Genomic DNA, 16,294 nt, shown 5'->3' with positions numbered 1-16,294 from the left:
TAAATTTTAACATTCCAGGTTTTTCCAGTTTTTAATTTATTTTTTCGAAATTCTTGTTTTAATTATTAAAAATTTCCAAATTCTAGATATTTCCATGTTATCTTTAGACTAAATTGTCAAATTCCAGATTTTTCTAGGTTTTAAATTTTTTTGACAACCCTGATTGTTTTAATTTACATGTGTGCAATAAATATAAAAGTTTCTTTTTAACTAAAGCAGCTATAAAACTTTATAACTGACATATACTATAACTAAAAGCAAAACTGTAACTTGAACAAATCATAATTCATAAATCTACTTTGCCACTCCCCAAAGCAAAAAAGACAGCCTGAGCCCTGAGTTACCCAAAACTAGCCTAATATTTTAGAATAAAAAAAAATTTAAGAATTAATCTGACAAGAATGCTTAAATTTGCATGAGATATAGAAGTCTCTAAACTAGTCTGACTTAGTCTGCGTGTGTGGCAACGTTTAGATGTTTATTTGCTTATATTTGAATTATTGTTATTTACATTATACGGACCAAGAAAATACTTTCCTAAAACTAATTTGTATTAAATAAGTAGTTCCAAAAAAATATCTTTGTATATTAGTATACAACGTATAGAAATTAACTTGTTTTGCAAAAAATTATCAGTAGAAAAATTAAAATGTACACTATTTCAATTTAGTCATACATACTGTTTTAAATATGTCTGTACACACTTAAAAACTATTTTTAAAAACAACAATAATATAATATTATGCTTTAACTACACTTAGTTTTACTTAATTTTAAAAAAAAAAGTTTTAAAATGTGTATGCGATTGGTTGGTAAAAATACTATATTTTGATAATAAGACTGTTAATAAATATAAATAATTTTTGACAAGTGTAATCAGCTTTTACACTTTATAAAAATAAAATAAACATACATGTTTTCTAAAGTTTATTTATTTATAAAAAATTACAAACTTCTAAGATTTATACAAAGTGACATATTGAGATAGTAGCAAACAATCTTCTTCTTTTTGCTAAAACTTGTTTGATGAGTTTGTTAGTTTAGAAAACTACTACTATCGAAGTTCTCTTCATGATATTTTTCTGGATTTTCAATGTACTCACTGTAAGTAGGAAGCTTATCATGCTGCTGTTCATTTTCATAACTAATAGTAGGTGGATAAAGATTCTGGTTTGCCATAAATTTTTCATATGCTGGCAGACTATGAAGACTATCCGTATCTCCTGAAATCCCTATCTCTGACTCTACAAATTGATTAAAATTGTTAAAGTGTATAAACTGTAAATTGAATTAAATAAATTGTTTTTAATTTCAATGACTTTAAAAACTCGTATTGATTAAAAATAAAGTTATAACTTTCTACCAAACCTTCGTCTAAAAATTCAGAGCTTCTCCTACCATACTTGCACCAAACATGTACTGCAGATAAAATTGCTACAAACAGAAAAATAAATAGGAGACAAACTGCAGCATCTCCTTTGGCAGTACCAGTGAATATGTAGTATGTAAAGTCTGGAAAATAGGTACTTATATAAAATCTTTGTTAAAGATTATAATATCATAAATAATATATAGTTTTAATAAATCATGATATTTTTTCCCTAATTGTTAACTCCTGATTAGATTCGAAAAGCAATAATTTATATAATAATATTATCCTTTACAACGTAAAAAAAAGTTCCCTAAAGTTTTCTAAACTTGTCCTGGACACGAGGTTAAATTGTTGTACAAATCGATACCCAGTGTTTTCGTTTTTTATTACTTTTTTTTGTACTTCAGATGATAGGACCAAGTATATTGAGCGTTTTTTTGTTTAGTCGTTCAATAAACTATTTTATACAGCTTTTTGTAAAAATTACTAGTTTATTTTTCTGTATTTATAAGTTATGCTAAAATAAAATGATTAAACAGGTTTATTTCAATTTTATTAATAATTAGTTTAAATATAACTACTACTTTATACAAGAGCATATTTTTTCGTATACGTTTTGTTCTCTAATACAAAATAACCTTTGTCTTGGTTACTTAGTAGAATCTCTAAAAATGCGTACTCAGTAGTAAGTGCTCACTTAAGAGTTGTATTAGTTTTTATAAAACCTACCTAGAACTTTTTTATTTGGAGATTCAGTTTGAAATGTTCCTTCCATTTCTGTTGTCATGTTAACAGCTTTCTGAAATAAATAAAATAATAATATAGCGTTTAACAGGCAGCATATTAAATATTTATGCTAATAATGAATATTGGTAGATTATGTAGTTTATAAAACTAGTACAACAAAAATAGAAGTGTGTTGACAATGGTATTAAGAAAAAAATTTTAGAAGATCTGAAAAACTTTTAGTTATTTGAAAATTTCATACACTTTTTTAGCAAGAGGACATTCTTTATCTTATAAAAAAAAAATTAGGTTATAGCTTGCAAATATAGTTGTTTTATTTTTTTTAGAAAAATTTATGTGAAGTAGCAATAAGTGTACAATTTAAAAATATTTTATATCTACTTCTTATCTTAAACTTTAAACAGCTATAAAACAACTAAAAATACAATATACTCAATCACCTGAATTAGGTTTTATCTTTCAGTCAATTGACAAAAGAGAAGTTAACTTTAATCAAGATTTTCTTAAACTTTTTTTTTAAATGTAACCTTAAAAAATTGAAAAAGTTATGGCCTACTCCAACAATTATCTAAGACATGGTTTTTGTTCTTTATTATAAATTCTAAAATACCTAGTAAAATATTCAAGTTATGGCTTCTTGGCCACCTAATTTACAGCTTATGGCCCCTAATTCTGTAATTCATTTCTATAATGTCAAACTTTTTTTATAATTACCATTCTAAATAGCTAAGAACTTTTTATTGTTTTGGTATCTTAATCAACCTAAATATCTAATGTAACTTTTAATTTGTGACTTAATGGCCCCCTGTGGTCTCTTTAATGCACATAGCCCCACTTGACGCATACTAGGAAACCCTGCTTTAACATTCAAAGCTATGTGAGATAATCTTGAAAAAAACTTTGAAAGTTATAATTTTTAAACCACATAGTCCATAATAAGTACAACTGAAAATAGAATAATTTTATCTTTTTCAGCTAAATTTTAAATTAGTCAAGTTTTTGAGTATATATTATAAAATATTAATCCAAAATTTCTTTATTTGCAAATGTTCTTTAATATTGAATCAGTTTCATACGTTTTATTTATTTATTTATTTATTTATACATTTGTATAACATTTTAAAGTTCTAATATTTGGTTCTGAAACATTTAGAGTTTTTATACATGTTTCTTATCAAATTCAAAACATGCTAATCTAGTTGTGTTTCAGGGTTCAGATAATCAGTAAAGTTGTACAAATTATAAAACATTAGTATTATTGATAACTTTTGAGGCTTAAAGTTTTTCTAGTATAGTTACACATCAAATGTTATAAACATTTATTATGGTACTACAACAACTTTTTTGTAAGGTATGGGTGTAGATACTTTTAATTTGTTGGTACTACTATTTTTAATTAAATCTTACCTTATTTAATTACTACCTAATAAATACTATGTTATAATTGAGAGTAATTTATATAAATTAGAAAACAAGAACTAAGTAATGTGTCTATTATAAATTGAACAACAGAATACTATAATAACAACAATGCTTTAAACTTATAAATTAGTTTCATAAATAAATTTAACTGAATATAACTTAATAACAATTTTTAGTTTAAGTGAAACATACTTAAAAAAAATTAATAATGTGAACTACAAATAGTTTAAAGATCTGAAAAACAACTAATTAAGAATTGTTTTTTTATAAACTCTTAATACTCTAATGTTAAACATATAAAAATAAAAAACAAATCATTCTAAAAATGGTCTAACAAAAATTTTTAGCAATATCTCAATACAAGCTCTAGGTCTTATTGACAACTCTATCTCATGATAGTGATAACACTGCCCAAAATACTTGCATTCTAGTTTAATGATTTTGTGACAATCACCTTTTGAACAATAAGCACTAAAACAATGGGCAACAAATGAAAGATGCATTCCAAAACAATTAGGTACATAGTACAATTTTGAAAGTATTAAGACTATTTATACAAATATAAATCTTGATGATGCTCATAAACTAAACTGTACATTAAAAAATTTTAATACTTAATTAAAGCGCATTTTCTATAATTTTTTATTTGTAATACATCTATTTGTATCAAATATAGGTTTTGAATAAAAATATATCATTTGGAGCAAAGCATTTAAAGCATAAACATATTTGTTTATGCTTTAAACATAAACATTCTTTTTTTTTTTTTTAAGTCACTTAAAACTGATAATGTCATACTAACGTCTTTATATAAGATTTCAATCTAGCAATATTCTAAATATTTTATATAAAAATTTATTTTGGTGTATGCTTTAAAAATACTCTATTTCTACAAACTAAAAATTTAAAAAAAGTATGGTCATAAATTTAAAATAATTTTATAAAAGGGTAAAAATTTTAAATGAATATTAGATAAAATATCATTAATTATGCCATATATAATATCTATAACTATTGATAATTAAAAAAACATGATAAGTTTTTGGTAAATTAGGAAATTGAAACTTAGAAATGAATAATATACATCAAAACTGTTAGGGATGTTTATAAATTTGTATTATATTAAACAAACATCTATTGCTAAAATAAATACAATAAATAAAGTTTTATTAATTTTATCATTTACTTATCTTTTTACTATAAAAATGCTTTAACAAACCAGTAAACACCTCTTTTAACTTCTATTTGTTTCTAAAAGCCACTCCCAAACATTATCATAGTTGATAAATCTATTCTGTGCTACAACACTTAAAAAATGTTATATTCCTTCCCCTTTTCTCAAATATAAAACTAGTGAATAAATCTTACATTTTAACTTGGATTCATTTTTTATCTTGTTGATAGTAAATCGATATTTCTTAAATAAACATATAAACTTAAATCAGAAACTAAGGTTTAGATAAAATGTTCAAGAAAAACAAAAGTAGCTTGTGAAAACTACTCTAAATATAATTAAGTTATTAAATTTTCAAAACAAGTCGGAGATTTACTATTGAAATGTTGAATAGAATAAACCTAAAAACAGAACTTAGTTTTACCACACAACGGATAAATAGATTCAAATTCAATTTAAGTTTTAATAAACGCTTTAAATATTTACATGTAAAAAATAGTCTAAAAGTATCCGTTTTTCGGCAATAGAAGTACTTAGCTATGTTTATAAGATGTTACAACATCAGTTAGATACAAAAGTAATACAAAAATATTGATATTAATATAAATATTTAATAATTAATGAGTTAAAATGACATAGCAAACTTTTCAGTCTATTAAAACTTATAAGATACAAAACTTGAAAGAACGATCACGTTAAAAAATAATTATCTTGCTATAAGTAAAGTAGGAGTCTACTGTGTTATTACCGAGTTACAAAAGATAGATAATTATATTAATAAATAGTTTTTAAACTTATATTTAAAAGTTTTTTTTTACACATCAAAAGCATATTCTTAAAAATGTTTGAAAATTCGTATTCCGTTAAAAACGTCTTTCATTAACATTTATTTACACATATTTTTAATTAATACAAGTTTTAGCAGAGTATTCCAATTCTGAAAAAAAAATAAAAGTAAAAAAAAAAATCTTAAAGAACGACAAGTATTAAAACATAATAACATAAACTGTATAAACTTCTTTCATATTATTATTCGTTGGTGTAAACAACAGCAATTGCTAAAAGAAACCCATCTAAAACCGTCCTTTTTTCAACGAAGAGTTAAAAAGGAAATTAAAATCATAGAATCGAAGTTGCAAAATATTCAGAAATAAAAATTTCTGAATACCGAAATTTTATTTCATTTTATTTTATTTTAATGACATGCTCGAATAATTCTGTGGCGATTTTCTCATAGAAATCTGACACTGTGGCTCTAATATATGAGATTATTACGCTCTAAACTAATTAACCGTTTACAACATTTTTTAGTTCAATTAAAAAATGTTTTTAAATTATAACTAATAAAAATACTAAAGCATTTGAAAAGTTACATACAAATTAATGCTATATTTAATAAACTTAAACCGCATTAGTTTTTACATTTGAACACTAACAAGCTTTTTTGTTAATAGTCTACATTATCTTTCAGTATTAAAATATTTGTAATTTGTCTTGCAATTTTTATAAAGTGTTGAAGATAAAAACCTACAGTTACAAGAAACAACTTACTTATTGTTCACCTAAGGCTGGTAATAAAATGAGTTTTTATTATATATTATATATATATTTATATATATTGAAATTTATAACTTTTCTGTTTTTTTATATTTTCTATAACGAATTGATTTCAAAATTTAAAACAATTTTGCAAAAATTTTCGATTTTTTCATGCTTAGTTGATAAAAGTTACGGCTGATTCTAATTTCATTTATTAACCATTTAATTTTATCTAAATACAGTTATAAAAAATACAATAGTTTTTCAATTTAAAGGTGTCAAGTTATTAAGTTGTTGCCATTGTAAGTTCTATTTATCTAAAAAATACACTAAAACATGACAATTAAATTAAAAACAACTAATACTTATTAAGTATTCAGTATTATAATTGTTTATTTGTGGTAACCTTGGTGTAAAGTATAATTGTAATTACTTAAAAAATTTTAAAAACTTTAAAATTGGTATTCAATATGGAATGGAATCAGCTTAAATATAGAATTCCAATTTTAAAGTGTTGTACAAAAATAAATAAATAAACTGTAAAAATAAAATATCAGGTGACTAAAATTTCTAAATTTTAAGCATAGAATATTTCAGATTAATGGGATTTAACTCATGGCCACAACGTAGAATTCTCTAGTTTTAAGTTAAGTTTTTTTTTATAAATTTTTTAAAAATATTTAATGTGAATTTAAAGATTTTAAATAGCAATTAGAAGTAAAACTACATTGTGCTCAACTTTTTCATAGGAAAATCTCTAAAGAAATTTTACATTTTTTCTGGTTTATAATTTTAACTAAGTTTATCAAATACAGTTTGTTTTTAATAAATTCATTAAAAAAATTTTATTTAACATAGTTATTTTTACATTTTTTCTGGTTTATAATTTTAACTTAGTTTATCAAATACAGTTTGTTTTTAATAAATTCATTAAAAAAAATTTATTTAACATAGTTATTTTGGGATTTATTTTTGACTCAATACTATTGTAACGGAAAGGATCTTTATATGCTCTTACACATTTTAGGTGTTGAGTTTTTTAAATTATGAGTGTCAAAAATCAGTCAACCACAACGCAAGTGTTTTAGGCAGTGTTATCATTATTATAAAATGAAGTTGCTAATAAGACCTAGAGCTCGTGAGGAGATAGTGTTAAAAAATATTTTGAGTTTTTTTAAACCTGCATGTTTTCTATTTTTGTATATTTAAAATTAAATATTTTGAGTTTTTATTTAACAATACTTAGTTGTTTTCAAGTTCTTTTACTATTTTATAGTTCATATAGTTTAAAGTTTTAAGTATTTTTAATTCAAACTTGAAATATTTTACAAGTTTTATTTGTTCCAAGTTGTTTACAAAAGTAACATATACTTTTAAACAGTGTTGTAATAGTAGTGTTATGTTGTTCTTTTTTTTAACAAATACATTGCCTAATTTGTGTTATTTGATTTATACAAAATTGACTTAATTAACATATTGTATTTATAATCTGATAAGCTAGGTTTAACTATAATGAGTATTGACAATTAACTAAGTGTACCTCCATCCATACCTCATACTTTGGCAAAAAATTTAACATTATAACCTATTTTAATATATAAAATTTTTAAATAACTTATAGTGGTAAAATTTTGGTTAAGTTTAATTGTAGTAAGTTTGAAAAAAAAAGTTTGTTCTTGTTATTAAGCTATCTAAAAAAGCTCATTTATTTCAGGACTTATCTAAAATTGAAACTTAAACCTTTATAAATTTTTGTTATAAATATTTTTAGTTAGTTTTATTAGTTGTTTTTTGAATAAAAAAATTAATAAAATAACAGGAGCGTGTTTTCTGCACTCTGTAAAAAATAACAATCCCTGAAAAAAATAAGAAAAATTTAATTTATTCTACTTAATATACATGTACGTTCTTACAATAATTTTGATATCAAATATAAAAAATTAAATGTAAACAAGTGATCATTAGAAAGACATATCAAGATCATTTTTTATTAGGCAGACCAGTGTTTTTAAATCAAAAGTTTTAAATTTTTTTTTTAAACCATTTTTAATTGTTGTTTCTAAAGAAAATCATAACTAATTTCATAAATTTACAATCAAAAATGCAAGTGCAATCAAATTAAATCTATGGCTATAAATTATTATGGCTATAAATTCATTTTTAGATATTGCAACAGGGACGTAGATAGCTAAAAAAAGTTACAAATCTGCAAAAAAAAAATCAAGAATAACGTGTGAAGGCGTCATAGCAGGAATAGAGTAGTTTTAACTACCTCTAATTTTATATGAAAGTCGCAGTTTTGTTAAACATTTAAAAATAAATTGAATGTTGAAGTATAATAAATAATTGAATACAAGGCAATTTGTACTGCTCTTGACCCCGTATAATTCTTAATGTGTTGCAACTTTTATTAATGTATAAAACCCTTTCTTTTAAAATAAATATATTAACTAAGAACTTAATTTTAATAGTATAACTGATAGGCCTAAAATATATAACTTTGAAAACAATTTCCCCATTAAGAAAACATTTGCAAAAATTGTTCTTTTTATTAGGTAAAAATCATAAGCTTTAGAAGTTAAATAGAAAATAAAAGAGATATTAAATATAAAAGTTTTCAACATTAGATGCAATTCTGATGTACAATTACTTTATTATTGTCAGCAATAATTCATAAAGTAGTGAAGAGTACACGTCTTTTTAAATGTTATTTCTAGCTTTGGTAGCATAAAGATTAAAGCTTTAAAGAAGAATGAAACATTTGCTTATCAAAAAAATTTGTTAAATAAAAACTGTAAAAAAGAGTCAAACTTCTTTTTACAAAACGAATTTGTTGAATAAAACAACTTAGTTAAATAACCACAAACTTTGAATATTAAACATCAACATTTTTCAGATACAATGTAGAACATATAAATATACTAAAAAATAAAGATTTAAAACATAAAATATACTAAAAAATCTTAATTTTTAACTTATTATGAATCGTTAATACAACTATAATTTGTTAAAATAAATAGTATTGACTTATTCGTTTTAATCTTAGGCTGAAAAAGTTATACAAAACTTATTTTAAAACTTTTTATCATTTATCAAACATTGATTAGAGAATTAAAATAATATATTTTTTTAATTTTTTAAACCACTTTAAGATTTATAAACTTATTTTGAAACAACAGATACAATACATATTCTGGATACGTTTAAAGGAAAAATAAAATACAAAATCTTCATATTGTAAACAACAATTCTTGTGAAAAATAATTTTTTTTGTAATATTTAAAAAACGTATCAATTAAAAAAAATGTCCTGGGTGACCTTTAAAAATCCTAATTTTTTCTCTATCATTGTAATTAAAACTAACTTTTCAACTTTATCAATGCTTTTTTACAAAATTGGTTATAAAACAAAAATTTATTAAAACTAGCCAGCAAAATCTCATACAAATCTAGAAAACCATATGTTCTTACACAATTAACAAACCTAAAAATGTCCTCATTTTTTCATAGATAAAACAAAACTGTACTGAGTCAGCCTAAGTTCTAAAATAAAACTCTAAATATCCTAGAGTTATCCAGGGTACTTTCAGTGTGTGGCAACAATGTACAATTTAAATCTTTTAACTTTGCTAAAATATGCAAAAAAACTTTAAATAAGGTAAGCATTTAAAAAACCTTTAAAACAAGTTTTAATCAAAAATTAAAATTTTAAAATACAATAGAAAAACTATAATTTGTTTATATTAATATTGAAAAAACGAAAAATTTAACTAACCTAAGCATTTATCAAATCTTATAAATATAAGTTTTAATTAAAGAAAAAAATTCTAAGATAAAAAAATATATATATAGTTTGTTTATATTATTCTTGAAAAAATCTTTATATTTTTTATTTTTTCAGTTTGTATTATTCTGTTATTTTTTCTGAATTAGTAGAATCTAATCTTCCTGATAAAACTTTAGGAAATTATATTATCATCACTGTTTCAAAAGTTTTTCATTTTTGTATATTTTTCAACCAGAAGGGATTTAATCTTTAAACATTTAACTCAGAGAGTCAATTTGATTTAAAACAAAAGTTAATTCTTCATGTTAGTTTACTTTGAGGTTTTTCTACTTTAAAATTCATCTTGTTACATATCTTCTATCTGCATTTGCTCTTTTGTAACACAAAAACATGTGGATTTCAAAAAAATGTAAGTTCTTTTTGATTCATCACAAACACTTCAATAGTATAAGATCCTCTCTCACATTTAGTTGTTTTTACTTATTCACATCATTTAAACCATATACACAGCTTTTATATGATTTTCTTTACCATAATTTGCTATTAGATAACAAAAATTTACATCAAGAAATTTGTATACAATTTAGATGTATTCAATTTGTTCAATTTTTACGACACTAAATGTGCTAGAGAGTACAGTTAATGTAAAAATTATCTCTCAGGAGTGTAAAAATAAGTATAAACGAACACTGAAAGCTAAAGAAACAAGGTCTTAAAATCTGAATAATCGAAACAAAAGCGTGATTTTTCGCACAAATGTTTACGTTTCTGTAAATATGCAGAAACGTACCAAACTACGTGCCTGCATTGCAGTATCACTTATTATGACGAAAGTATATAAAAAATAACATTTAGTTACTGCAAGTAAACAAATTCATGTTAAGGAAACTTTTATAACGTTTGAAAACTCTTAATATTTGGTTTTATTAAAGCAATTTCCGAACACCAATCGACATGACAATTTTATTGATACATATTAATTTAGTTTTACAGTTTTTGATTTGTCATTGTACTTAAAACCGACCATGTCATTTGAAAAATTTTATTTAACATCAATATAATGCATTTTATTTGTATTCTGTTTTGCTTTTAAATAAAAAGGTTGATTTATATCTTTCGTGTTAAAGTGACGCGTCGCTTTCTGACACGTTTCCGTATATTGTATACTATGGTTGGTTTAATTTTTATTTAATAAGAATATGTTCTAATATTAATTGCCAGTAACTTTTTCAGAAAATATTTACAAAATAAATTTTTCAAAATTTCATTGAAAATGAGCTCACCATATTTAAAAAACATTAGTCAATCATCAACCGAGCAATGTCAAAATTTAAAGGGGGATTTGGTTAAAGAGGAAAACAAAATAGCGGAAAAAATGAGTACGATAAACATTCATGAACGTCAAACAGCAAATTGTCCAGTGTCTGAACATAAAGCTCCATTTACCAACGACTCATGCAGAGAATCTGGTTCTTTAAAGAGCTCTACAGAAGAGTCACACCTTGAAACAACAGAAGAAATTGACCTTATTGGAGAAAAGCTAAATAACATATACACTGTTGAAAGCAAACTTGGAAGCGGAGGTTTTGGTTCCGTATACAAATGTTATGATGACGTAACTAATGAGTACGTAGCTATCAAAGCTATAAGTGATAAAGAAGCAGCTTTAGATGAAATATGGGCATTTGAAATGATAAAAGAAAAGCAAATAAATAGCAGCCGCCTGATTAAACTTTTAGAAACGGGTGAAGATGATAATTTTATCTATTTAGTGTTTCCACTCTATGGACCAACACTTAATGATGCTATATATGAATTTAAACCATCTTTATCAATAGATGAAATTCGCACAATTGCACGTCAGTTGATCGAAGCCACAAAGTTACTTCACGAAAACAACATGCTGCATAGCGACATAAAGCCAGATAATATTTTGCTAAACAGGCATTACAACGATGAAAGTAAACCTGAATTTTACAAAAAACCTGACATCACTCTGTCCGATTTCGGTTGCGTATATACTGAGAATAACTTTAATGACATCATCATAACTACTTTGCCGTACAGAGCTCCTGACGTTGTTCTTGGACACAAAATTGGATACCCGTGCGATGTTTGGTCTATAGGCTGCACTGTTTTTGAACTTGCTACGTCATACTGCCCTTTTCTCGCAGAATCAGTTGAAGAGCTTTTCCTTGTTATCAACGAAACAGTAGGTCCATTTACTGAGTGCCAAATCGAACAAATCGGGCATGTTTATAACGAACACAGAATAAGCATGGGAGAAATAGATAAAGAGAAATTTGAGGGTTTCAATGAAAATATTGCAGAGGTTAATGATGCCATTGATGAGTTGAAAGAAGAAGAAAAGGATCTTTATGACGTTATAATGAAAATGCTGACAATTGATCCTGAAAAAAGAATAAGTCTTAAAGAAGTACTAGAACTACCTTTTTTTACTGAGGATTAGAAAACAAACAAAACTTTCATAAAATAATAGAAATTACAGTTTAAAACTTTAGGTAATTGCTTAGTAAGCTTTATAATTTATGCACTTCAATAAATACTTTAATTATAGCACTATTCTTTTGTTTTTATTTATATGTTTATCTAATAATATTATAAACTTATTAATACTAAAGAGTATAAAATAAAACCGTACATGTTTATATGAATGTAAACATAAAAGTTTAATAATAATATATTGCATTCAACTCAAAAACATATTTATTTTATTTTGATGCACTGGAACATTTTTATCAAATATTATTGAAAATTATGTTTTAATTAGATAAAGTTTTAAATAATTTAAAAAATAACGAACGCTTTTTTAAGGAAGAATATTATAAACTTCATAGTTTGAAGTTTATTAACTATTTTATCTAAAGTTTTTTTACAAATTAAACACTGAACATTAGTTGTTTTATGTTAAACTTAAACTTAAAAAATGTTTTTATCTATATAAATAGTAGTTTAAAATAGTCAGTGATAGAAAAAGATTTTAAATTAAGTATTTTTTAAACATTTTATCATTTTAAGAAAGAATATTTAATTTGATCAAACTTTAAAACTGTTCATGTTTATAATAGTTTTCTAAAGTACTGATCAAATCCAACCCTCGGAAGTTTCTGCTTTTTCATTAGCTCTTCAGCCCCTCTAGCAGAAACTGAATCTGTTTTTGAATAATCTGCAGCTGCATCATTGACTTCTGTTTCTTCATTAGCTGCTTCTTCATTATCCTCAGCTGCGTCTTCTGTAACTAATCTTTCTTTAGTTACGTCTTCCGCAGTTACCTCTTAAACAGCTTTTGGATCATTTTTATCACATGCACACCCAGGAACATCTCTTGTTGTTGTTTTGTTATATTTTTGGGACGTTTTGTACATTTCTTAAAACTAAATCATCAGACACATTTTCAGTGTTTGCTGCTTTCGTGTCTTCAGCGTCTTTTGAAGCTACTTCTTCACTGTTTGTAGGAACCTTTTCTTCTTCCTTTACTCCTTCATTTTTCAAATATCTTGTAACCTAAGCAGGATCTTTCTTAGTTGCTTTTATATTTTCAAAAGATTCGGAAGCTGTCGATTCTGCATAAGCGACATATTTTCATCTTTAAGATCATCTTCTTTAGTTTAATTTTTTTCTACAGTTGATTCAACATATACTGCCTCTGTAATTTTAGCGTCTTCTGTAGCTGCTTAACAAGTATTTTTAGGAGGTATTCTGCAAATTCTATTCCAGTGTTTTTAGGAACGTCTTCATAAGCCGCTTCAGGTTTTCAAGCAACCTCCTATGCAGCTGTAACTTTTGTATTTTCAGAAGCATTTTCCTTATCTGCTGCTCTTTACAGTAACGTCTGCTGTAACCGCTACTCAAATGTTGATAGAAACGTATTCTTAGCTGTTTATACAGTGTATTCAGGGATGTTTCTTGTTACTGCTGTTTCGGTATTTTTAGTAGTGTCTTCAGTAATTGCTACTTCTGAGTATTCAGTGGCGTCTTAAGTGGAATCTACCGCTGTGTATTCAGGAGCTTCTTTTGAAGTAGTTACTTCAGTAAATTCAGGACTGTAGGAGCTTATCTTATTTCTTTAAAATTGTCTTCTTCTAGAACTATATATGTTTGCTTTTGAATTAGCTTTCTTTTTATTAACTGATTAGAATTATTAAACTTTAAATAAATATAAAAAAAAATATTGTTCTTAGTTATTATTAAGATAGATATCTTAGTCAACTTTATAGAAACATAAATTCTGTTTATAATAAAATTACATATTTTTTAAAATTTCACAGTCACTCTTGGTCGGTATATTTTTCTTTATTTTTTTATTTTTATTTTTACATTTGACTAAAATTAACTCTTAGTGCTAAAGTTTCTTCGTGCATATTCAACCCTCCCTATTTTGATAAGCAAACTTTAATGTATTGGTATGCACATTTTGATCAGTTGCCTTTCACATTTTAGTGAGCTGACGCGCACACTTAAGTTATTTTTATTGATTGCTATAAAGTAATGGTGTGCTCAGTTTTGGAACTATATAAACAAGTTTTTAATTTATACTTTTTGTGATGTTTTGAACATTTTAGCGATTATGTAACTTAGTTGATTATGTAAACATTTTGGTAATTGTTTGTAAATTGTACACTTTTGTGATTATTTGAACAGTTTTGTGATTATATTTACACTTTAGTGTGACGATATGCTAAATTCAAAATACTTAAAGTGTGCACACTTTGAATTAATGTTTTATATAAACCACGTCCAGTGGCTTTGAAAAATTTCGTGTACGAGGACAGATTCTACTTATTAGTAGGTTAGATTTTTACTGCCTGCATTTAATATATCTAAGAAATGATGTTTTAAACATTGTTTTTATTTGTCTGTTACGTCACTATATTTTGAAGTAAGATTAAGAAATTAGAGTTTATAGAAAGAAAGTAAACTAGTTTTGTTTTATTTGAGTAAATACAAGTTCTGAATTTTAGGAACTCTGTAAAGCAAATAATAAAACCCTATGCCCGCTATTACAAAAATACTAACCTACTTTTTAATAACCTATGGACTTTGTTTAAAATGAGTTAGATGCCATCATCATTATAAACTAACAGGACTTTTAAGAAATTTAAAGTTAAATACTAGTGATCTACCAGATGCATACGAACAAATTCGGATCTTGTTTAAAATTAGGAATCTGCCGGATCCTAAAAATTTAGGTTGTTTGTAATGAATGTATGTTACAGAATACAAGCTTACGCGTTACTGCAAATAAACGATTCAATTTATTTTTTTTTTAACAGAAAAAAAAACTCAATTTTAGTAGCGGAAATATGTGAAAGAAAATCGTCTTTATTTAGATGGTAGTAAACATGTGTTTTGATTACGTATTTATTTACATCTTTGAAGTTTATTAACCGCGTATAAATTAGTGTTAAAATAATAATAAGTCAGTGCGTAAGAAAAGCAAAATTATCTTTTTTTTTTATATATAATAAACAATGTTTTGAAAACACTGGCATTCAAGCAGTGGCATTCGGCAGTCAAATGGTAACTTGTAAGCTTTATTACATAAATATTTAAGAATGCTTGTTTATAAGACGTAGTCGGTTTGTTATCTTAAGGTTTGAGTATGTGCTTCTTTGTTTTCATTTATTGTAAGTAGTTTTTTAGTGATTCTGTAGTGTGCATTTATCTTTCGTGTTTTTGAGTTTGTAAATAAAGTATAAACTTTAATGTGCTTTTAAATTAATCTAGACATTCTTTTATTCTTATTTACCCTTTTATCGATAAATAAATTCGAGTTTGTAACATAATAAATAAGTATTTCTTTATTAATAATTTACTACTATAAAGTTTAATAGTATTTGACACGTTTCAATAAAAAAAGTCATCAAAAATACTGAGAGTATTTATAGTGTTTATAGTGAAAACGAACAAATATACAAATATGTAATAAATAATAATACGCAATGAAAAAAATCTAATAGATGCCTAAGATTTTCGTTAATTTTTTTGTATAGTTAAAAGCTGCAATAAAATTGTATTTGTGTAATTTGTTTAAACAAATATCAACATCAGTAACTGCCTTAAGTATAAAAAATAGAATAAAGATTAAAATTGTTATGTTCAGCTTAAAAAAAGTTTACCGCTACAAAAAAACAAAATCAAAGACTTATTTTTTTAGTTGTTTTAAACTATAAAACGTAATAATTTAAAAATAACATGCCTCGTCATTAAGGATAAATAAATTACATTAAAGC

At 24.7% G+C, this 16,294-nt stretch overlaps 1 protein-coding gene across 1 annotated transcript; it reads left to right on the top strand.

Moving 5' to 3' along the window:
- The first annotated feature begins 11,415 nt into the window (after positions 1–11,415).
- On the top strand, positions 11,416–12,510 carry LOC145836404 (uncharacterized). Its single transcript, XM_082944206.1, has one exon. The coding sequence runs from the start codon at positions 11,416–11,418 to the stop codon at positions 12,508–12,510; it is 1,095 nt and encodes a 364-aa protein (XP_082800332.1).
- Positions 12,511–16,294: the final 3,784 nt, after the last annotated feature.

Source organism: Thalia democratica, chromosome 5 (assembly GCF_965202585.1).
Source record: "Thalia democratica chromosome 5, ktThaDemo2.hap1.1, whole genome shotgun sequence".
Taxonomy (NCBI): Eukaryota; Metazoa; Chordata; class Thaliacea; order Salpida; family Salpidae; genus Thalia; species Thalia democratica.
The sequence above is the reverse complement of the archived record's forward strand: the minus strand, read 5'-3'. Positions and strand labels throughout refer to the sequence as shown.

Coding starts and splice junctions, on each gene's coding strand:
- LOC145836404 (XM_082944206.1), top strand. CDS start 11,416: ATGAGTACGATAAACATTCATGAACGTCAAACAGCAAATTGTCCAGTG.